The 26042-nt window shown below is 38.8% G+C and overlaps 1 protein-coding gene across 7 annotated transcripts in view; it reads right to left on the bottom strand.

Moving 5' to 3' along the window:
- MEIS2 (Meis homeobox 2) overlaps positions 1-26042 on the bottom strand; it is a 337285-nt gene that overhangs the window by 216997 nt on the left and 94246 nt on the right. For all 7 annotated transcript variants that reach the window (XM_061611511.1, XM_061611506.1, XM_061611507.1 and 4 more), the window contains one exon: positions 15222-15367. In XM_061611511.1, the coding sequence (XP_061467495.1) occupies positions 15222-15367 (146 nt within the window). The remainder of the gene's footprint in view (positions 1-15221; positions 15368-26042) is intronic.

Below are 26042 nucleotides of genomic sequence, written 5' to 3'. Positions count from 1 at the left end.
AAAAATCCCAATTCTCACAGAGGCCTTCTGGGATAATTGGCTCTGGCAGGCTTTGTTGGTGGGCTTGTGTTGGGTCAACATCAGGTGTTTAGGAGGAGTCTTAGTACAGAGGAACATGGGTGATGCCACCCCAATATCAGTGATCACAGGTAGTGATCACAGGTAGAGGGGAATATAGCCATGGGGAGGTGGTGAATTACCATAGAAGACGAGGGCAAGGCTATCTGCGCCTTGTTCCTTGCTGCCACTCCTCTCATGGATGGGTTCCCCATTGCTCATCTGCTGTCCCCACTGGCCTGTGTGTGTTGTTGTTTAATGCCAGATCGGTACCCAATAAGACCACACTCATCCATGAATTGATTGTGGATGAAGGTGCCGATTTGGTGTGCATTACCGAGACCTGAATGGGTGAGCTGAGAGGAGTTGATCTGACCCAGCTTTGCCCACCTGGATACGCGGTACAACACCAGCACAGGCTGCAGGGATGGGGGGGGAGTTGCTGTGGTCTACAGAACTTCCATCTCTGTCACCAAGAAACCACTCTGTCTTGGAGCTGGCTGTGATGTCCTGCACCTGGTGTTGGGCCAAGGAGACAGTAAACTAGGATTGCTGTTGCTGTACCATCCACCCTGCTGCCCGGCAGCTTCTCTGACCGAGCTGGCAGAGGCCATCTCGGCTGTGGTGTTGGAGGAGCCCAGAACAATAGTGCTGGGTGATTTCAATGTCCATGTGGAGGCTGCCTCTAGTGTTCTGACTCAGGACTTCATGGCCTCCATGACGACCATGTGACTGTCTCAAGTTGTCACTGGCCCAACACATAGGGCAGGGCACACCCTTGACTTGGTTTTTGCTCCAGATGGAGGAAGGGATGGCCTGGAGATAGGGGTGGTGGTGGATGTTTTTGGAAGTAGGGCAAGAGCAACTCCCATTTTGTTCTTTTGTTTATGTTCCAGAAGAGAGATAGAGTTGGGGTCCTCCAGACGGATAGGCTTGATTACCTGTACCTATGATGCTCTGACTGACTTCCTTCCAGCTGCTAGACTGTTACGTCTTTAGGGAAGCTTACCTGTCCCTCCTCCTTCTGCCCTTTCCATTCCTTTCTTCTCTGACTGTCCAGGAGAGAGGAGACACCTTTGTCTCTGCTCTCTCTCTCCTAGCCATGAGGTCAACTCCCACACCTGGGCGTTGCACCTCCAACTTAGTTAGTTAGTTAGAACTAGGTATGCCTTTCTATACTATGTATTTCTATACTACACTATGTATTTCTATAAATAATGTAGCTTTTCTTATTTTACTAAGTCTCAAGTCTCAGTGATCCTGATGCAGGGTAAAAGCCTGCTTTCTTAGGTAAACGCACACAAGCACTGGCACACTCACATTTCAAACTGCTGTTACTCTCTGCTGTGCTGCTTTAAACTAAATTTAGCAACAGATGTCACTCCATTGCCATGGTCAGATCACTTCCTGGTGTTTAGACTTATGGCTCTGATCCTTCCCTGCAGGGGTGGTGGACAGATTAAGATGGTCAGCCCCCGGAGCCTAATGGAATCCACAGGATTCCGGAATGCCCTGGGGGAGTTCCCAGTAGATAGAGCAGGTGACCCTGTTGAAGCCTTTGTCATGCTGTGGAACAGCGAGGCATGTTGGGCTCTTGACATGGTGGCCCCCAAGCGCCCTCTCTGGCATTGTGGAGCCCGGTTTGCCCTTTGGTACACCAATGAACTAACAGCAATGAAACAGGCTGGACAATGGCTGGAGGTCACGAATAAAATATCATAACCATGCCTACAGTGTGGCGGTGAGGGCAGCGAAGAAGGCCCAATTCTCTGCCTCCATCACATCCTCAAGTAGCCATCCAGTAGAGTTTTTCCATATTGTCAGGGGTCTGTTGACATCAACCCCAGGAAATGGAGTTTTAGACCCTTCAGAGGCCCACTGTGAATTGTTTGCAAGGCACTTTGAGGGTAAAGTTGCTCACCTCCGTAGCTGTCTTGATGCCCCATTCACATCTACCTCAATGAGTCCTCAATGAGATGCCCAGTGCAACGTCTGCTGCACCTTCTTGGGAATGGTTTCAGTTGATGTGGCCTGATGACGTCGACAAGGTGCTTGTGATGATGTGGCCAGCAACGTGTCCTCTAGACCTTTGCCCTTCTTGACTTATTAAAGCTTGCCGAGGGGGGTTGACTGAATGGATCCAGGGTGTAAATGCATCATTGCGGGAGGGGGTGGTTCCACCTGCCTTGAAAGAGCCGGTGATCTGATCACTCCTGAAAACCCCCACCCTGGACCCATTGGTTTGTGACAGCTACTGACCGGTTGCAAATACCCCCTTTTTAGGGAAGGTGATTGAGAGGGTTATGACGCAGCAATTGTAAGTACTCTTGGATGAAACAGATTATTTTGACCCATCCGAGTCTGGGGTCAGGCCTGGTTATGGGACTTAATCAGCCTTGGTCACTCTGATGGATGACCATTATCGGGAAAAGGACATTGGGAGTGCAACCCTGATATTCTTACTTGATCTCTCAGCGGTTTTTGATACCATTGACCATGGAATTCTTCTGGGCCAATTTGGTGAGATATTGGAGGCACTGTTTTACAGTGGTTCCGATCCTATCTCCAAGGTCGCTCTCAGAGAATAGCATTGGGTGACTGTCTTTTGGCTCCCTGGCAGTTGTACTGTGGGGTGCCACAGGGTACCATCTTCTCCCCCAAGACAGTGGCACTGTGGGTTGGTGGTTCCCAAGTTCGGATAATTGGTCAGTTGCCTGCTTTGGATGGGGTTGTACTCCCTCTGAAAGAGCAGGTCTGTAGTCTGGGGGTGCTCCTGTATCCATCTTTGTCATTAGAGGCCCAGGTGACCTCAGTGGCTAGGAGTGCCTTTTACCGGCTTCAGCTGGTAAGACAGCTGCGGCCGTTTCTGGGCCGGGATAACCCGACCACTGTTGTCCACGTACTGGTAATCTCCTAGCTGGATTACTGTAATGCACTCTACGTGGGGCTGCCCTTGAAGTTGGTCCAGAAGCTGTAGCTGGTGCAAAATGTGGAGGCGAGACTGCTCACTGGGACAGGGTATGCCAACATGTCACCCCACTGCTGAAAGAATTGCACTGGCTGACCATTTGCTACTGGACCAAGTTCAAAGTTCTAGTTTTGGTGTACAAAGCCCTATACAGCTTGGGACCAGGATACCTGAATGACCATTTTACCCCTTATATACTCAGTCGATCACTGATCTCTGCAGGTGAGGGCTTCCTGCAGATACCGTCTTATCAGGAGGTCCGTTCTGCACAACACAGGAAATGGACCTTTAGTGTGGCGGCACCTACCCTGTGGAAATCCCTCCCCTTAAATATTAGGCAAGTGCCATGTCTGATATCTTTTCGGTGCCTTTTGAAGACTTTCCTCTTTCAACAAGCCTTTTAAGTTGACCTATCCCAGTCTGCATCTGTGGTGTAATTGCTTTTTAATATGTTTTTTTAAAAAAACACCTTTTTTTAAACAGTATTTTTAACCCTTTTTTAAAAAAGATGTCTTTAAAGCTTTTTAAAAGAATGTTTTTAAAGTTGTTTTGTTTTAATGTATTTTAAGGTCTGTTTTTATGATGTTTTAAAGTGTTTTTAGCACTTTTTTTTCCGCCCTGGGCTCCTGCTGGGAGGAAGGGCGGGATATAAATAAATAAATAAATAAATAAATAAATAAAATTCTTTCAAGCACTTTATATATTTCTAAGCCAGGAAGCCATTTTTGAGCCCTTGGAAAATACATAGGATATTATAACTCACAAGATAATAGCTTTCGAAGTAATGATAATCTTTATAGTTTGCTCATTATCTGCCAGTGTGTTTGCACTGTGCCAACCTTGCTGTCATCTCAACCCTCCTCCTCTTCCCAGTATGCAACAGCGATGCAGCAATGAGAGGTCAGGTGAGCACCACTGCTCCACTTCACCAGTTGCTACTGACAACATTTAATAATAGAATATTCCTAGAGTTTAAAAGTAGCTAAAATCACATTTGCATTTTTTTAAAATACCTTACAGGCTCCAAAGCCTCAACAAATTCTTGTGGCAGTTTTTAATACTTGCAAGTGTGTGTGGTACATTAATTCTTAAACCTATACATGCTTAAAAAAAAAATTAATCCCTTCACTGAATTCCTGATTTGACATGCCTTTTGTATTTTGCACAAAAAAGCTCAGCACTAGTGATAGGTCTTATCATTTATAGTGATTTCATCTTGGACTACATAGTAAATGTAACAATTCATGTGGCTTTAGTTCCTACCATTATATCTTCTAAAACAATACAAGATCAACAATAACAACCTAGGGTTTGAGAATAGCATGTAATATATTAAGCCACAAAATCCCATATGTTGTCCTCACGTAGCCTTTTCAGTGGGTTCTAAAAACTGGCTTATGCTTGATGACATCATGTGCCATATGGTTAAAATTCACCCAACAGTACTCCATCAGTTACCTAGGGGTGTTTTGCATTAAGCAACTAATGCACTGAATTATTATCATTTATCAGTAGACAGCTTAATCAGTGTTCTTCAACCTTGGGTCCCTAGATTTTCGTGGACTACAGCTCCTATAGTCCCTGACCACTGGCTAAACTGGCTGGGGATAGTGGGGGATGTAGTCCAGAAACATCTGGAGACCCAATGTTGAGGAACACTGCTAGAATATGTTTATTTGTAACCCTCCCCTTTCTGAAAGGGCATCCTATTAGCTTCACAAAATTCATGAAGTAGGTTAGGCTCAGAGATAATTACTCATTTTAGACAAAAGAGGTGAACTTAATTTCCAGCTACATGAATGACTTGTGGCGAGCACTGGGTTCTCACACTCCCCGCTGCCCTCTTCTCCTTCGCATGCCAGGAGAAGAACAGAAGTGCTTGCTTCCAATTTTACACAAGCTACACTTCCCTGTCTGAACCCAGGGAATTGTTATTTAAGCTATGGTTAGAAAAAAAAGAGGATCAAATTATAGTTTAATACCATGGTTTGTTCTGAAAAACCCTCTGGTTAAACAAACCACAGTTGCCTGATCTTAGACATCACAGGGAATTGTGGTTGCTTTCAAACCAGAAGCAGATGCTTCTGATCTCCACTACCATATAAAGCAGTAGAAAGAGAAAGGGGGAATGTATGAGCCAAAAGTTTGTTGCAATTCATTCATGTAGTGGAAAATATGGTTTCCTGTTATGTCTGAATTGTGTCAATGACTTGTTCAAGGCTATTCCATGAATAAAAAATCCAGCCTCTCGGTCTCACTGCCTGTACCATACTTTAGTGAACTAATTTAGAAAGAGGATTATTGTATTTATTCCTAAAAGGGGGGGCATAAATCATATATAAGAGTCAGAAAGAGGCAATAACCCTAATTCCATCTGTGAAGGAAAACATATTGGCCTAGGGCCTAGTGCACCTCTTCTATATAATATGAATATATATGTAGGGGGGAAGGGAGGTGTGAACTCCAGGAAACAGGTTTTCTGTTGATGAAAAATGTTTTAAAATGGGTAGGAGGAAGATTGGTTGTAGATAAAGATACCACCACAAGCTGTACATTCTAGGCATAACTTACAAACCAAGATTTTGCTTATATTTGTAACTATTTTTTATCTATTTCTATTGCTATGAACTTGCCTTTTCAATATACTCTGATAGGTTGTGTGTTTATAACAGAACTGAAAGTAAGACAAGGAAGAATTTAATCCTATATATCTTAGAATTTGAACAGTGAACAGAAGCATGTGAAATAGTAAATTTGTTTTAATATTGATAAAGAGCAGATATATGCAGTATTTGTAATAGTATAATGGTATCTCCCATCTACATCTCCCAGCTTACTAAATACAAATTTCTTGTCTCAATATATCTAAAATTAAATTATTTACATTTTGGACTGTCTCTTTAATTTTAAGAATAGCAAAAAAAAAAAGACACATGGTGACAGAATTGACACATCTTCCATATTTTATAGAAAAGGGTTAACATAGTAGTCTCTATTAAAAATATATTTTATTCATGCTTTTAAATGAGAGGTTTAAAATGATGGACACCAGATCCACTTGAGCACAAGTACAGCATCCATGTTTGGAAGAGCTCAAAAAGGTTCAATAGAGGTCTATTTTTCCCCCATCAGCTCAAGCACTGATGAGAAGGCATGACAGAAAATGTGTGTCCGTGTCCATGTGGACATCTCATACTTGTATCTAGAGTTCTGCATGCTGTCAAGTTGCTTGCACTTGGAGCATAAGTAACTTGCATAGGGTAGGGTGGGGGGAATTGATGGGATTACAGAAGGCATGAAAAGACCCCCCATTTCCTGCCACACTCCTTCATCAGTGCACTCATGTTCATAGGGAGACCGGATCTCTTTTAGATTGGGGCATTGTACCCATGCTCAACTGTATTGGTACCTAGATTTTTTCCCCCAGAGATCCTTTGTACAATTGAGCTAATGCTAATGGGAACTCTGACATCCAGTCTGAAGTACAAATAATCCAAGATATGTCTCTGAAACTTGGCAACCTCTTCAAAACACAATTCTCCATGCTCCCAATACATTATGGCATATTCATGCATTAAACTATGTTTAATGCATACTTTTATGCATACTCTCTATATATACATGTATACACTATATATACGTACATACACAGATGCAATTATATACAAGTGTGTACCTAATTAGAAACATTGTGGCATGGGTAATGTAAAGAATTAAGTAAATAATACTATTTCATGCACTGTGACATCATTTCCTGGAATTAAAGAATAACAATGGAAATTTGGGTAGTCTTAAATAAATTTCATCCTCAAATAATTCACAGATGTTTTCCACTGTCTAGTAATCAATACAGAGCTTGAACACATTCATTCTCTCTGTATCTGACTTTCTTTCTCAACAAGACAGCTGCACAATACAAACAGATCTTTGTCTCATAAAAGCGACCAAATAACTATGATGAAAATACGCATATCCAGCACCATTTGACATTGTTATTCATCAGTTTTAAAACTCCACTGATGCTGCAATATTTGATGGCAAAATGTTCCAGTGGTTCTACACCCCAATAACACAAGCCTATACATGTTCCACTGAATTCATTGGGGCTTATTCCCAGGTAATATTGTACAGGACTGCAACCTATGGGTTGTAGCAACGGTTGTGTAAGCAGAACACAGCTTATGCAACTGATTTTTCCTTTTTCACCCTTCTCCTCTGCAGCTTCTGGATCCTTTGAAAAGCTTATCCAGAAGTTTGGGAATCCCCCTGAAGAGTATAGGCTGTGTTCTATGGGGCTACAGTGAAAATTGTCTGAAATCAATTGGAGGAACCTTGCATGAGCGGACTCAGTGAGTGATGCAGACTCCTATACCCAATTTCATGTCATTTCCCCCACCACTGCCTCCCCATATAACTCTCTGGAAAGGGGTTCAGAAGATTCAAGGGCTACAGAGGGGGAGAAGGGAAGAGAAGACTGATTGCTCAAGCTGTCTTCTACTCACACAACACTAGAAACAATCCACATGAATACAGCATTTTTTCTACACGTACTGTCACTTCCATGGGATCTCTTAGAATGTCTGATTGTGAAAGTCTCATAACCCTAAAACCCAGAAAACTTGTTTTGATATTTAGATGCCATCAAATATCTTACTTCCAACATACTAAAATATCAAAAGGTTAGCGATAGCAAAGTTTGTCAGTATTGTACCAACCAAAATGGGACAGCTGTTGTGTAAACTTCAACACTAGGCACAAAATTCAGTACACTTCAGCAATATGTACACAGAGTAGGGAAGAAAGGGTACCAAAACAGTGTTTATTCAGCAAAGGGCATTAATGGCAGGGGAAGACCAGGAAAAAGCCTCAGCGTATTAGTTGCAAAAGGGAGAAAGATGTTTTGCATGACAAACAACTTTCTCTCAGTTCTCCCACTTTCTTTTCAGAGGGGGCAGCCCACCCAAATGAAAAGAAGGCTGCCAGAGAGAGAAGACAGTACATTTTGGTGATACTAGATGCCACACCCTTAAAAAAAAGGATAGAGGAGCATAGGAGAGAGAATGAGGACACTAGTAAGCAAGACATATTTAAATTGGGTGTGTGTATTTAGGAGCAGGAGAAGCAGCAGTAGCTATCACTTAGTACTGTGGGAGAGGTGGCTTCATGTGCCATCTCAGGTCTCTCCCCATTATTCATATTTTACGGAGGCTCATTGAGGGTATCTTTCCCACGGGCCCCTAACGTTCTGGAGCTGGTACTAAGGCAGGGACAGAATGTGCTGTGTGGACCACCAGCTGGTCATCCTTGCACTAGCTGTTGTTTTAGAAAATTGTGTCTTGGGATTTGTTGAAAAGCTTGTCAGGAGTATCTCAGATAAAAGATTAGCAATAGCAGATAAAAAACCAAAGTGACCAGGGATGTGTCTCAGAAATGAAATCGGCTCTGAAGGATTAATCCATACCTTCCAGTTCTACCAATGTAATAGACAGTATTTCTCCATTAGCTAGACAGAACACCACATATTAGCCTGCAAGGTGACAAGGGCAACAAGCAGGAGTTGGGCAGCTCCAGCAAGTGGTGGTGGCCCCCTTGCTCATGCATTATCTCCAGCAAATGCTCAACAAAGACAATCATTAACACTGGGTCTGCAGTCCATTCTTTGTAGTCTGTGTCTTTCCTTGCTTTCTGCTAGAAGTGACATTGAATCTTATGAGCCACTTTTGACCTAGCAGCAAGTTCTCCCAATATTAATGAGATGTCCCAGAGGTTTCTATGCCAATAAAATGGCTTCTGGGGCATTTACAGAAGGAGTCTTCTGCCAGGTACACAAGCCTGGATCCTCTTAAGTTAAGCGTTTCTGGCCCCCAAGAAACCCAAGTTTCTGGTGAGAATCCTAATCTGTTCTTATTTCCTGGATGACAAAGTTGGCCATTATTGGTCTAACTGCAGGAGCACAGTCAACAGGAATCTAAAACTATTTTTGCAGAGATTTGGTCAATCTTGGAATGTACCAACATAATATTCTCCATTTATTAATATGTATGTTCAAATATATAGCTACTAATCGTTGTTATGTGCCTTCAAGTCGATTACTACTTATGGTGACCCTATGAATCAGTGACCTCCAAGAGCATCTGTCATGAACCACCCTGTTCAGATCTTGTAAGTTCAGGTCTGTGGCTTCCTTTATGGAATCAATCCATCTCTTGTTTGGCCTTCCTCTTTTTCTACTCCCTTCTGTTTTTCCCAGCATTATTGTCTTTTCTAGTGAATCATATCTTCTCATTATGTGTCCAAAGTATGATAACCTCAGTTTCATCATTTTAGATTAATCCTGAGATGCCACTTCAAGAGTAGTCCTTAAAAGCATTTCAGCATTAGCAGGATTCTGGACCTCTAAGCCAGCTCAGTTCCAGTAATATATAGCTGAATGTGAATATGAATGGAAAGTAATTATCTCACACTCTGTATATGCTACAGCTTTAGGAAGAAAGCACAGAAGGTCCTGACAGAAATGACCTTCAAACTTTCCTCTCCACTGAAAAAACCCAAGGGCTTTATGTTTTACTACAAGCACTTCTAAGGGGAGAGAACAGAGCTGTGCCCATGGAACCAAACAACTGTATCAATCATATGAAACCAGATATGCATGTTATTTCTTCTGTCTGACCATAGGCTAGCCTTAACCTGAGGCTGTTCTGGCATATCTGTATAAAATGGCTGCTAGTTACTTTTGAGATAGTGTACTACAATTTTTAAATCCCTTCTGTTTCCCACATCAGAACTAGTACAGAATTTATAAAGGAAAGTGTATCTGTAAACACAAAAATCCATAGTTGAGCAATACTTTTATGGGGAGCAACCAAAATGTCACAAAATATTGGCAGGCTTTCACTTTCTCTGGATCAACATAATTATCTTTGCTTTTTAATTTTAAAGATGTGCCAAATACCATGGTCTCCCCATTGAGAATCACTGGCTATTCTCCAAACATCTACGGAAAAAAGGGAATAGGTTCATGTGAGAGGGCATGACAAAGTCCATGTCTTCACTTGCCACTGAGAAGCCACAACTGGTTGTTGCCCACAAAAGTGTAGAAAAATTGTGTACCTACCCTCTCATAGTTTTTCTAAAATTGTTAAATAGCATAGCAAGCCAGTGCTTCCCCATCACAAAACAGTGAAACTTGGTGGAAACAGATATCCCCATCCCCTGGATCACCAATTTAAAACAGCAACCACTGAACTGAAACAAAAGAGCACTCAGTTAAAGAAATGATGTCAGTATCTACCATGCAGGGAGGAGGATGGGACTAGCGGGTCAGATATGCAACATGGGTCAGGGATCAGGCTGAGACAAGCATTAATGTGAAGGTCAATCTAAGACAGCCTTTCCCAACTTTTAGGTCCCCACATGTTGCTGGACTACAGTTCCCATAATTCTGGACCATTGGCCATGCTGGCTGGGACTGATGGGAGTTGTAGCCCAGCAACATCTGGGGACTCAAAGTCTGGGAAAGCCTTATCTAAGGCAAGGAGGAAGAGAGACTAAATAGACAGGCTACCTCACCTTTCTTTAGGTTACAGACAGATAAAATGCCTTGTTGCAGGGGAAGAGTTTGAGTAACAACCAGGATTCTAGTTGCTAAGCTTGTGCTGGGAGAAACAGACTTACCAGAAACTTGTCTGGCTACATTCCAAAGAGAAACAAGACAGCCTGCTTACCATGTGCCTGACTGCTGGCTTGAGTTTGAGCTGAAGAGTTTGTAGTTTATAGTTTGTAGAATCAAAACAAATAGAAAAGATGATGCAATTATCTTAAATCGATTTTCTGCCACTCCTGTTTTAATTAGAAGGAACTCCATTCTTTAGCCTTTCATAGTAGAGCCAAATGTGGCTATATGTATGAACTGGTTCTGACTTTTCAGAATCAAAGTGCTAGCATGTAACAGCCATGCCCCTCAGAAAACATAGCTAAGGAATTCCTCTCATTCTCTTTGAGTTACTGCAAGTTATACAAATCTCACAATATGTGAAGATAGTTTCATGTCACATATGGTAAGAATTTCAGACTGCAATTCAGTACGCAGTTATAAGTATACAAGTCTACCCAACTTCAGTGGGAATTATCCACTCATGACTAGGGCAAGACTGCAACTTTAATTTGCGTAATAAAAGCAGTACTTTTTTAGCTAACCAAAATAAAAATGCAGATTTTAACAAATCTTGCAATAACAGTTTAAAAAGTAATTAAAAGTAATGGTGGATGCGACATAAGTGAGTTTAGTGGATATTGCAAAAATCAATGTACACTTAATTTTTTAAAAAAATAAATAGGGTCAATCTATGTTTAGCTCTAAAACCTACATATGACATCATTTAAAAGGAAGCTGACTGACTGGAATGAAATATGTAATTTTCTGTAATCTGTGCTGCAGGAAAGGTTGGATGACTAAAGGTAAAAATTCATGGGATTACATAGTTCCTTCCTCTATGACTGCCGCCTGTTCTGATTAGGTACATCTATTTTCAAAGAGCTTCTACACCATGCAGAAAGTTTTTCTATGTCTGCTATGATAAGAAAACCTTTAGCTCAAAAGCAGTGTGAGCAAGAGGTATCTTTGTACACAAGCACTTCCTGTTTTCATTCCATGATCAAATATGTTCTTTGCAGGGCAAACAGGGGAGCACTTGAGGGAGGAAAGCAAAGATGTCTGAGAGGCTAATTGAGTGTACTAAAGAGCTGTTTGGCATGGAGGGAAAAGGAGTTTTCTAAGGCTATGAATAAAGGCTGCATGGGTCAGATTTCTTGCTGTTCCTTTTCTTAAACTATCTTTGAAGTTAAATAACAACAGCCTTAATGTCAGGTTTACCTTTCTGTTATCATAATCTTTATGTACTACTGAGAAGCTTATACTACCAGGCTAGGACTTCCTTTACCCACTCAAATACTGGATATTATCCAGAAAAAGCATGTGCATTTCCAAGCAATTCATCTTATGATCCTTTCATCTTCCTGTACCATTGTAATACTGAACGCAAGGCAGATACCAACTGTAGAATGAACTATCATGTGAGCACGGGAGGTGTCTATCAATAAAGGATTTATATGTCGCCTACTTCTAATATTATGGACGTATTTCCAAAAATTGAAATAGTGAAGAAGTAATTCATAAAATTATGAAACAATACTATGAAAGATAGTCAATGGATCCAATTAATTCATGTAGAGTTGTCAGCTAAGTTCAAAAAGTCATTTAAGGTAATACACGGAAGCAAAATCATTCTTAAGTTGAATCATATTTCTTTTTGTAAAATATTTATTGCACAAAAACTCAATTTTTCCCTAAATGGACATAATTAATTGGAAGTGAATAGCCTTACCCAGACATTTCACATTGTACAGACATTTTTGAGCTTAGTTTAAGCTTAAAGAAAAATGCCTTGCCTTCCAGGCAAAGCAGAGGTTAATGATTTTTGTCATATTGAAACTAACAATTGCTACAGTTGGCCTTTAGTATTTTATCTGTCCTTTTGAGGTATTCAGAATAGGTGACAATAGCTTGCAGTTGAGAACATATGTAGAGAGACCCCTGTGGCTTATGGAAAAAGTTGTTCCATGCTGGTTGGATGTTTGAAAAAAAATACAACCAGAGTTCTTTTATGTTCCTTTCATTAATGAGAATGCATGAATGTCAAAATGCACCAATGGGCCATTCAAGGGGCAAAGCCTTAGCAGCCCCTTCTTTAAGAACACATCCTGAGATGTAAAATACATTTGCTTAACAAATTAAAATAATGAGATAATTCAATTAGTTTCTTTGAAAAAAGAAAGAGAAAAAGGGTACATTGTAGGATTATTGTAATACAAGACCAGGTCACAGAGCACAAAAGAGTGGACAAACCTATTTGAAATAAGGTTAGAGCAGTGATGAAGAAAAATCTTAGGCTCTTTTTATAAAGAAATTTGCTTGAAACAATATTTATAAATTATAGTTTATATACGTGGCTGAACCAATGTTGTTTTTTGAAATAACATGCTAGTTTGATAAAAAAATGGGGCAACTGCTTAAAGAAAGAGTTCTTTTCCTTCTCTGCATGTGTTTATGGCAAAAATCTTTTTGAGTTTTCATTGCGTTAGTCAGAGGTCTCCATTATCAGTTCTCAGGTCTGAGAATTATAGCACAGTAAATCTTTCAACACCTGCAAACTCATTAAAACCTAGAGAGTAAAGAGCTTTTTTTTTAGCTTATGCAAGGCCATCCTCATCAAAGCTACTGAATTTTCTTAATTCATCTGGTGTGAAGAGGAAGAACAGGGTAGAATTTGAAGAATGCTAAAAATCATGAAGATGTTATTCAAGATACGTGATATGCAAATTATTCTTTTGGCAAGCATACGCATACGTTGAACACTTTCCACATACCCTTTTTCAAAGAAAAGGCAATGGCAAAAATCCATGGGGATGTGGATGACTTAGTGAGAGTGAAATAAATTAGCATACAAGCTTATATGAAATAAAGTGGATTATTCATAGCCCCATGTTTTTTCAGCGTCATTGTGCTGCTCTTCTAACCACTTCCTTCAGCTAAAAATAAAAACCCTCCTCCTCACACTCACTCAACTTCCAAATTAAAAACATTTTACAGGTTAGTAAATCTCCAGCTGAGGTGATGTAGCAAAGAACAGCTGTGAAGTAATTTTGATAATGATGAGAATAATAAGCACATGGCAAGGTTCAGGGCTTTGCTGTTGCAGCTTCAGTGCTCCTGAATAGATAAAAGTGATTAAATACTCCTGATTATCCCTGACCAATATGTAATGGATTTACAGCCCTTTCAATTAGTCAGTATTTGCTTAGGACTCATTATTTTGTCTTTGGTTAAGTAATCAGCCCAGAGACTCATGTTCTGTCTAATTCCTCTGAGCCAAGTAGGTACTACAGGGCACCTGACCTTTGAAATGGCCATAGCTGGAAGGCAAAAATAACCGGTGTTCTAGCAGAGGCACTGGCTATTCTGGATAATCCTGATCCTACAGGCCAGATCAATGCACCTTAGTTCACTAACAATGCCCTGACATCAAAATGATGATTTAGAATTGGGATCTATTGCTACCCAGCCCCTTCAGCTGCTTCAGTAGACACCACTATAAATAAAAGAGGTACCCAACCCAGGAACCATGGCACAGTAACTAGTATCTACCACTAAAGAAATGTGTAATTTTAACAATCACAAATGAGCCCTTACATGTGATGGTTAAGAATGCTATCCTTTTAAGCATTAGCCCAAACAAAATGGGAGGAAAAGTGAACTGATAATTTTACCATTTCCATGTGAAATTAAGAGAGCTACTACTTCTTTTGCAAAAATGTATTTTGATGCCTAAGTAAAGCTCTAATAGTCAATAGAACACCAACACATAAAGCCAATTGCAAAACAGGAGGATAAAGATAGATTGCTACTAAAAGTGTTGCTTTTTCACGTTTAATCTCTTTCCCCCAGAAGTGAATATGGCTAGCTTTTAAGATAATGGACTTGAAGAGCAGCTTAAATAGGTGCTTTAATCTCCTATAGAACTGAGGAATTAGAAAAACTGAAAGCTATCTATATTTTACATGTAAACCAACATAGGAAAAATTTTCAAATGAATTCTCTGACTTCATTTACCTCTTGCAATGTATGTTGCAGCAAACATACTGTGGTACTATGTGTTCCAAAAGCAACAAAGCTCCACCATTTAGAAGCACTAGTATGGGAACTATTCTCATACATTTAACTCTGGGAAGATCTGAATCTCACAATTATCCTGAGTGACCAACATCAGCTACCCAGCAGGTCTGCTTGGTTTAGGGTGGACCCCTGAAATATTGTCCTGCCTGGACACCCAATGGTGACTACTGTGCATCTTTCAGTGTGTGTGTGAACACACCTCTTGCAGTAATCCATTTTAAATAAATAAATAAAATGCTATCACTATTTGAACAGTAAAATAATGGCAGTCCTTCGGTTGAATCCCATTTTACACTAGGCGCCGTCCGTTATACTTGATACATAATGTGTAATGACTCCAAAATATATTTCACAGCAAAGAACCAATTTTCAGCCACCCAAAACTTTATCCTAAAATATTAACTGTTTCTGAAAGGAATATTAAATATGAGACTTGTGTAAAATACTATTTTTTAATTCACTTACTGTGAGATGTTGGAAAAGCCATGCTCTCATGATATTTGTTGCTACTTTGGGAAAAATTCCTCTTTTCTTCTGTCGCTTTTTATCCTTGTCTGGGTCATCATCATCCCCTGTGCCAGGAGAGGCTACACTGTTGTCTAAACCATCCCCTAATAGAAAAAATGGGGAGAAATATAAACAAGAAATATAAAGCAATTTGAATAATCAGATTAACTACTAAAACACTAGTGAAATGTCATTCATATATTAAAAAATCAGGCATGTTCAATTTATTATATATGATTGCTGGTATAGATATATAAAAATTAGAAATCATGTCTCTCTAAGTACTAATTTTGTGCCTCACACACATACAAATCATTAATTAAATTATAATTGTTTGCTTGACATGGTGGAATACCTCTTTGTCAATTATGGGATGCAGTGTGGAAAAACCTGCCACATGAAGACCTATTTACTGTAAATGCATTCCCTGCAACCATACTGAATACATGCTAACGGTAATCAAGTTAAATGTTCTGTGGTATATATATTCTGGGCTCTCTGCAGAGGTGACAGTAAATGTGTCACTGTTCAGAGCACATAACACACTCTCAGCTGAACCCCTCCCTATTTGCTATCATCTCCCTACTCACATAGATGCACACACACTTGTATGACCCTGAACATGGTATTTGCAAGACATGAAAACTTCTATCTCTGCATCAGTGATCATTCTTTTTCTTTTTCTTTTCTTTTTTAAAGATGCACATCAAGGTAGGGTGCTTGCTTAATCAGAACCTTCCATCAACATCTTTCTCTTCAGTGCTTTTCTCTGGCATTAATTGTGCATTAGCAAAAATCATTTACTTTTAACACTCATAGTTATTTTTTCTTGCCCTCCAGCAAAAATGCCTTGAAAGCCTGCCTGGAGGGCATCTAAATTATGTATCTGAAAAACTCTTCTGGCAAGGCATTGCAGGACCCCCACTTTCTTAAAATTCATACGAACACGTCTTCCTGTTTTTGGGAAGGCATCAATCAAGAGCAGCAATATATGCCATATTCCTACATTAATATTTGAACTAATAACTTTTAAAAAAGGAAAGAAACAAGATCCGACTTGTGGCATAATCAAATGCAAAATAAATGAAGAATACTGGGACAGCACTGAGACTTTATAGATTGCTATGTTTTCCTTACACATCATTAGCCTGGAGCCACACGAAAGAGGAAAACAGAGAAGTGGAGAGTTTATGCTCCCTGCTGGTGTTTAAGAAGCCGAGGTCCTGGAAGGACATCTGGGAATTGCACTGAGACGGTGGTTTTTGTAATTTAAGAATAGACATTCATTAGCAGTAAATGCCATAAATCCCATGCTAAGTAAAAACCTTGTCCAAGAAAGCCTAAAACAATAAACTCTGTGCTCAATGTAGCCTGAGATAGACGCTCCATAGCTTCCTGAGGAATGCTACAGACCCAAGAACTAATTCCTATAGCCTTTAGAGTTAAACAAACACATTACTGCTACATAGAGACTATTTACCTCAAAACTTTAAATTCTATTTCACCTTTGTTTATGGTGCCCACACACATTTCTTGTGTTACCTCTTAAAAAAAAAAGCAAAAATAACTGGAGGGGGGGGAGAGGGAAATACCACCACCCAATCCTCTCTAACTAGAGGGGGGAAAGGCAGAGCAAAGAGCTAGCAGATTAATTTTATTGACAATTCCATTTTCACTGCAGTGTGATAGTCTCCATCACATAGAAGAGATGGTCCTTACTATTTACAGAATGACAGGTCACTTCATTACAACCACCCTGCCCCAAGGCTGAGTAGTTCCTTTCCATCACTGACCTGAGTCAGACCCCTAAGTTGCTGCTTTCTTTTTCTTGTACAAAAAAGGTAAATTGAAGGGGTGGAGAGTGATCAAAGAAAAAGACACCAGTTTATAACAAACCAACATTTTTTGGGAAATTATTATTTTGGAAGCACTCTTTCGTAGTGGTCCATCAGCCTAGTCATATGTGTGTGCAAGCACAAACACAAATACACACCCTTTCCACTATGCCAAGGAACTGCTGCAAGGCAAATTCTCACAAACATTAATAGCTTCTGACTGCTCCTTGGCAACCCCAGCATTTTAACCTGGGTGAACGTGCTCTCCAAACTACAGACACTGGAGCTATCTCATCAGCTGTTCATGTGACACAGATGGAGAGTGGCTATTAGGAGCCAGGCAATGGGCCTTGGGGATCTGAGGTGCTGTACTGTAGCCTCAGGCAATTTTGAAAAGCAGTACCCGGAGATGGAGGGGCAAGAACAATCCACGCCAAAAGTGCAAGTTCGAAATCAGTCTCTTTTTCTATTGTCTAAACAAAGATATCTTTGTCTTCTTTTCCAAAACCTATGGAAGTATGTACATAATGCATGTAGATATAAACCCTTCTTTCGATCTGTCTTTCTCAGACACACAAACACAACAGAAACATGAGAATGAAAAATCCCTGCTTCTCTCTAGGAGTATGGTTACATATGTATGCACTCAGGAGTAGTGCTTTTTGTGTAAAGCATAATTTGGAGCCTGATACTCAATTGCCTTATAAACTTTGTACCCATTTATGCCTCTCTGACCAGTCGCTGAATTCTTATTTTGTGCAATGTTCTCTATGCATATATATAAATGGATACATAAAGATCTAAATCACAGAAAAATGTCTTATGGATACACAGATATATAAGCCAATGCAAAATGTCTTATAACAGATCACATTCTAAGCATGATTCACTACTTTCCCTTACTAAAAATGCATGGTAAGAAGAGGAGAATTGAGCACAGAGAAAGTTAAGGCACTGACAAAAAGTATTTCCTGAAGGTACTATATACATCTGTGCAATGTTTTTTTTTTTTTAAGATGAGGTGCCTATACTCATGCCTTGATAAAAATGCTATGGGTGCTGGTACAAAATGATTGCCCTGGGCAGCAAAAATAAATAAATGCTGGTACTCTATGAGTATTGTTTCCAAAAAACCCACACACCTGGTATGTGTGTGTATGTGTGAGATTGAGAGGGAGTAATGGTAATTTCTGGAAGGACCATTAATTTATTTGTACATTGGTGTTTAGCTTTCAAAGTCCACAGACCTCAGGAATCTTCGGGGAATGATAGATCCAATTCCACAGGGGGGTTGCCTCTACATTGCTTTTCATCTTCTTCATTCTCCAACCCCATCCCACCCAACAGCAAGGCACAATGCTGTCAATGTTCCTCTAGATCTCAACCACTGTATGCTATACAGTGTACCACTCCTCAGGGATAGAACAGAGCAGATGTATCTGATGCAGTTCCTGGCATCACTATCTCCTGCTTATTTTCTAACTTTATTTCACTGTTTCCAAAGATAAAATATAACATGTGAAGAGGCCCGTTTGTAACATGCTCTTAAACTCAGACCTTAGTCCTTCTTTCTTCTAGCAGACCCTCAAGTTCAACTGAAGTTACAGATCAAGACAGTTTCAGCTATTCCTCACCGCACTTAAAGATGCACTTCTTTACCCTGGCCTTCGGCACCTGAGCTGTGTATTTTCAGGACCCAACCAACTCCTGTGAATGTAATGTGTTTCAATGGTTTTTAATACTGTATTTTACGTTTCTGTAACCAGCCCTGGGATTTAATGGCAAACGGTGAGCAATAATAATAATAGCAATAGCTGAATATTTTAACGTTATTTTCCCTTTTTTCCTGCTTTTCTTATGTAACCACAGAATGAAAAATTTGTTACGTTTACACAACTCTTTCTGCATACAAATTGTTATCTTAAAAAATAAGTTCTAATATGTTACAACAGCAACATTTGTTAATTTTTTTAAAAAGTGTGTGCATACATTTGTACTTTAGTTTGTGGTAGGAAACACTAGCGATTTTCACAGTAAGAGAACCTTAGCTCAGTGGTAGACCATCTGCTTTGCATACAAAAAGTCCCAAATTCAATCCTTGGCATCTCTGGTTAGGACTAGGAGAGACCCCCTCTGAAACTCTGGAGAGCCACTACCACTCAGTGGGCAATACTGAACTAGATGGACCAATGGTCTCGACTCAATATAAGGCAGTGTCCTATGTTCTACTTATATACCATGGTTTGTATTGAGTTAGATTATTACACAGATTTTAACAAAAAGACCCATATAGACAGTAGTTGTAATTAAAACGTGACTGTCTTAAAAGAGTTTGGAATTTCATAGTTGAATATAAAATATATTAAAGCTTAATTTATGAAAAAAGTGGTAACCCACCCAGCCTCCAAAAGGATTTTTCATGTGTGCCAAATCATAAAACATGATGAAGATTATGTTGATGATGATGATAGTGACACATGTCTAAACTCTGAAACAGTACCAGAGCCATCCAAATAATCTCAAGAAGACCACAGGAACCCTAGTTCTGCAAAAATGCATTCTAGCCTCATAATCTGAGTTTCACCATCTTCATATAAGCCTAGCCTAAAGCCTTCATGTTTTTATACAGAAGAGAGAGAGAGCAGGCGCATCACATTTGCTTGCATCTAAATGTCTATTCTAAAAATAATGCACCCTGTTTAAAAGGCTTAAAAAAAGGAAATTGTTTAATGCCTGTGCTGCAAAAGCATAGATTTTTAAAGAAAAACTGAGGGCAAGATTTATTTAATTTTAGCACAATGAAAGACAAAGAGTACTGCTTAGGAGAGCATATTATTTAGCTCATTGTCAATATTGTTATTATTATTATTACTAGATCTATAACCTTTTGAGTACAGCAATACAAAATGTTTGTCCTCATTCACAGAATTACCATGCGGGGAAAGTTACAAATTGCAAATTAAAGCTGGATTATAATGATTTACACAAAACATACAGAAAAATTATGTGGATCCACATTTGCTAGATCAAAGCTCAACAACATTTACACAATGCTACACTGGTTCACAGGCCCTCTAGTGCCACATAATATAGAATACACAACCAATCTCCGCTCACATCAAGGAATCATTACTCCACCTATTCCTAAGATTCAGGCCTAATTTATAACTTGCATCACATTTTACATGGTAGTGATGGCTGCTGCTGCTGCTGCTCTTAACTACACAAATGCTTATTTTGCACATTGTTAGTTGCTTGTATGAATACACAACCACATAGTTTGTGTTGATTATAACCATGCCCAGAAAACTCCACAGAAACAAAGGGTTTCTGGAGCATGGTTATAATTGGGCATAACCATGTGGCTGCGTATTCATTCATACAATTGACTATACAAAGTGGTATTTAAGTTTATGGCAGCAATAGCCCACACCACCAGTGTAATATGTAAACTGGGTTTCTTCAATGAATCTTCTCCAGAGAGAGAGCACAATACGGTGCTGTCATGGACATGGATGACAGTCAAGGAAAACATCTAATTCTAGCCTCGGATTTGTCTACAAATACACATTTGGTAACCATACAAATCTAGCTGGAGGAAGATTCTTCTGCTAGGACCTTTTATGTTTGTGACATGTGTCCATGCAAGAAATAACAGGCTTGTGGTTTAAGTTTTACAGCTTAACCCTATGAGCTCCTGTGCTATATAATAAATACCATAATGGGAACACAAAACAGTGTCATATAGCAGTTATTGTTGTGTGAGCTACAGGAGGTCAATGGTCTGGTACAGCAGTGTGATATAATGCTGCTATGCCACAAACAGTCATTTTCACCAAATGTAGCAGCATTTGAAGTATTATTTGTGGTATGACTATAGAGAGATTTATCACTCCTCATTTTTATTTGCATTTTATTAGTTTTGAAGAATTGTTTTATTATATTTTATTATTGTCCTAAGCTTCTCTGTGTTCTGTATTAAAGTAAGGACAGGATATTGAATCTATCAAACAAATAAATATCAGCACAGAATTGGAAAGAAACAGGATGTGGTAGGACAGGGCTGAAGATTACTTCTATACCCCATTTCTAAAGGTTTTTAAGTCTATACCCAGTCAACTAACCCTACTTAAGCTACAGTAGTAACATGGGATTGCAATTATTTATTTATTTATTACATTTATACTCCACCTTTCTTTTCATAACAGAAACCCAAGGCAGCTTACATATGATTCCCAGGCGGTCTCCCATCCAGGCACTGACCATACTTGACCCTGTTTAGCTTCAGCAGGGAGCTGGCCTTATGTGCCTTCAGACCATAGCCTGGGACCAGCTAGCATATATTATAGTAAAACAGAATTATTCCACTCATACAGAAGAGGCCATTGCTACATCAGCTTACTCTGCATTATGACCTGCCTGCCACCCATGATACTAGTCTATATTACCATTTTATAGGAGTCAGCAAGTTAGTGGCTCATTTTGTATGAATATGAAATGTGAAAATGTGTCTTTTTCTGACAGATTCTGGTTACAAGCTAATGGCTAAAATGTGCTAGGATTTATACCAGTTGAACTGTTAAATGTCACCCCACTGCAGAAAGAATCGCACTGGCTGCCCATTAGGTATCGGGCTATGTTCAAGGTTCTGGTTTTGGTGTACAAAGCCCTATGCAGCTTGGGACCAGGATATCTGAAAGATCATCTTACCCCTTATATATCCAGTCAATCACTACGCTCTGTAGGTGAGGGCCTCCTACAGATACCAACTTATCAGGAGGTCAGTTCTGCACAACATATGAAACTGACCTTTAGTGTTGTGGCACCTACCCTTTGGAATTCCCTCCCCTTACATATTAGACATGCGCCATCTCTGTTATCTATTCGGCACCTACTGAAGACCTTCCTCTTTCAACAAGCCTTTTAAGAAGAGATCTTATCCCAGTCTGCATCTGTGTTGGAATTGCTTTTTAAGATGTTTTTAAAGCTTTTTTTAAAAGATGTTTTTAATATGTTTTGTTGTAATATGTTTTTAAATATGTTTTGTTTTAATATATTTTAATATCTGTTTGTGATATTTTATAGTGTTTCTAGTTTTTGTTTGCTGCCTTAGGCTCCTACTGGGAGGAAGGGTGGGATATATAAATTTAAAATAATAATAATAATAATAATAATAATAATAATAATAATAATAAATTTGTCTCCTGCACGTATTGGATTTCTGTTTGTTCCCTTTACCTATACACTTCTATGACCCATAGCTAATCAAGTTCAGCTGAAAAACTGACCATATATTTGTCAGAGTGTTTTCCAACCATAAGACTAGTGGATATTAATGAAAAGTTTTGAATTCCTATTTTTATTTCCTTCGTAGTTTTTCAAGATAACATTAATTTCCTATTAAAAGTTCCAATAGGGAATATCATGAAAATTGGCTAATTATTGAATTCTCTTACCATCCTGCTGTGCTAAACTGTCTAGGAATATTAAAATGAAGGGGAAAAAACCCTTCAGTTTTCTTCTATTGACTAGTTCATGGTCCAATGCCATGGAGTAAAGAGAAGGATGAAATACTTTAGTTTACATGCAACATTTACTAACTGTGTGGGTTTTGCGACATTAGAGAAGGGACAGTGACCCATGCCACCTCTTTCACACTCAAAAGAGCACTGAAAAAACAGTCTTCTTAGGCTTACCTCAAGCTTCTCTGGCCCTGAACACCCTCCCCCCAGGGTATGAGTAGAAAGAGAAAAAAGAAGTGAATTTAAGCTCCTTTCTCTTCAACTTTTCAGGCAGTATAAGCAGCATTTAGGAAATTCAGCCCCCAAATGGCTCCAAATGCTCTGAGCTGCAGGGGCTCATCCTTTGTTAGCCTCCCTCTATTTACACAGGATTTACACAGGCTATCTACTGAAGAGACCACATATTTCTGACAGAAAGCACTTTCATTCATAGTGCATCAGGCAACAGGATTGTAACCACTGCAGCTTCATGCTGACCTGAGATTAAGGATTTCAGCAACATTGAGATGGTAACAATCTACTAACCAACCCAAAATTATCCATGGAGATTTTTTTCTGACACTCACATTATAGCTAATGTGGTCATAGAAATGAGATTTCTTAAAAGAGCTATTAAGAACTAGGTATTGTCAAGAACCCCCCCCCCTTCAATAAACAGAAGGAAAGAAAGTATATGGGGGGGCAGGGATCAGACTGCTACTTGGATTAAAACCATTTCACCCACTGGCTGAAGACAAAAGTGTAAAAGCAGACAGATGGACACATATGTAAATGTGGTGCCATTTTTCTCCCTGTAGCTGGCAAATTAGTTAATAGTATAGTTTAATCATGTCTTCTCTGTTAATTCAGTTTGGTTAACTAGTCATCAGCAACAACCTAGTAATACTTAATGCTCATTTATTTGCTTACTACAGTACTTAGTTACCAACCATGTAATGATTAAGACATCTTTAGACTCCACTTATAAGGCATGAATGCTGAAATCTTATCTGAGGGGTTGCTTCGCACAAGATAATTTTCCTATATGGATATCTCTATAATGTATACGTTTCTTACATATCATAATGGGACAAGTCATCTTGTTGTGAAACCTTTTTTTTTGTTTAAACTCCATCTTGAGTTTCCTCCTACATGCACAGAGAAATTCCACAGAGTTAAACTTACTAATATCTCATAGGAAAAAACTCCCCTCCCCCATATATATAATTGCTCAGACTCTGTAGCAATCATTAAAATTATTAATTTATAATGAACATAATCTCTGGTAAATACATATACAAGTATATAGCAGATACTTTAAAGTTCCTCAGAATATATCATAATAAAGCTCTTCTAAGCATCCCAATGATTCACTTTTAGTGAACTTTCAAATGCCCTTTACTACAGTTAATATTTGGATTTTATTAAAGAGGAGCACAGAGACAAATGCCCTCTTAAATTCCAGTGCTCAAATTCAGCTCTGATTGCACTGCATTATCTAATGCTAAAGCTTCTTAATGTGCTTTTCACCTCCCCTGTGTGGCATTTCTGTGAACACAGAGTTCACAGTTTTCAGCACCAAACACAGAAGACTGCTATCCAAAGAATGTTACAGATACTATCATTGCTCTTGCTGCAACATGAAGAAACAGAAAGAAAGAGACCAAGAAGAGGAAGACCATAGTGATCAGATTACTAAAATACACAGAGGCTTTCCCACAATGTAATTGAATGTTATAATTAAGATCTTTGAAGCAGAGGGTGAGGTTATACTCAGAAATCTAGGATACATATTTTAGAAACTGTATGATACCAGGATCCAGTCTTGTTTTTCTTATTCAAATTTAACTCCATTGAGTTTTAATGGCAGTTTTACCCAAGTAAAGAGAGAAAGCTCAGAGCTTTGTCTTCACAAACTAACAAAAATGCAAGCATACAGCTAAAACAAACGTTAATTCTTACAGCATACAATGATTTATGATACTTTGATGAACTGATTTTTTGGTAGAAAAAGTATTCTATATCTCTGATATTTCTTGTTATTTTTATGTTCTGTTTTATTACAAGTGGATATATTTTTAGTACCTAGGTTAAAATTATAAACTTTAGGCTCAGGTTAGCATTTGGCCTCCTTGAGCAATTATCCAAATAAATATTAATGAAAATATGTGTTTCTTTTGAATTTTTAGACTGTGATCCTATAGACACTTACTTGGAAGTAAGTCCCACTAATTTTTGGGTAGACATGCATATGATTCTTTGCTAGGAATGGGGAACTTGTGGACTTCCAGATTGCTGCTGGACTACAACTCCCATCATTCCTGATCATTGGTCATGGTGGCTGATACGAATTTGAGTCCAACAGCATCTGGAGGGTCACGGGTTGCCCATCCCTGTCCTGGTTCATGCCAACAAAGAACTGTGATATTATGCTATTCAACCTCTTTCTCAATGAGGTCCACTTTAAATAATATTCTTCTTTTATCTTGAAATAAAAATTCAGTGACCATTTGAACTGGGCTGGTACAGTCGCATTCAGTGGAACTAACCATCTTGTAGGTATATACTAATATTTGTACAATGATAGATCCCATAGTTTAGTTCTACTTAATTGCTTCCTCTGAATGTACATGCCTTTTGAATATTGTATTAATTATGGTTGTGCTTGTTATTTTATTCATTAAAATTGGGACTCAAGGTAGCTTATTTTTATTAATAACTATTAATAAGTTATCATTATCAACAACAACAACAACAATAATAATATCCTGCCCTTTCTCCCAGTAGGAGCCCAGGGTGGCAAACAAAAAACACTGAAAACACTCTAAAACATCATAAAAACAGACTTTAAAAAACATATTTTAAAACTTTTTTTAAAAAAGCTTTAAAAACATATTAAATTCCCAAATAGATGCAGACTGGGATAAGGCCTCTACTTAAAAGGCTTACAAAAATTAAGACAAGAAAAATGAAATCAATTTTGTAGCAAAAGAGTTAAACAGAATTAGTTAAATGCCTATACATTTTTAAAACAAGTTTCTTCATCAGCTTTTTAAAAGCGTTACCTGGAAATAATTGTCTGTATAATTAAAATTATTTCCATTAGAGTGCAGTTTTTAAACAGCCCACTAAGTATAAACTAAGAATTGTGGCTGAGTGTTAAGAAACAGAAAGTCATGGTAATTTATTTTATTTTTTGCTCTGTTTCTTTTCACATCTGCTTCTAGTTCTTTGTCTATAAAAGTCCATGTGATAGTAGGTTTCTTAAGTCATGATCCAAAGAATAATGCAATTTGCTCAGTACATCTAAGGAAGCTTCAGACTTCTTATTTTTACCCAGCAGCCCCCATCCCCTGCTCATGCTGCATGGCAAACACCTTTTGTAACCGAGAAACCTTTCAAAAGTGAAATGGAATGAGGTCAACTGTTGTTTTTACAAATCC

This window comes from Rhineura floridana, chromosome 2 (assembly GCF_030035675.1).
Source record: "Rhineura floridana isolate rRhiFlo1 chromosome 2, rRhiFlo1.hap2, whole genome shotgun sequence".
In the NCBI taxonomy this organism is placed as follows: Eukaryota; Metazoa; Chordata; class Lepidosauria; order Squamata; family Rhineuridae; genus Rhineura; species Rhineura floridana.
The sequence above is the reverse complement of the archived record's forward strand: the minus strand, read 5'-3'. Positions and strand labels throughout refer to the sequence as shown.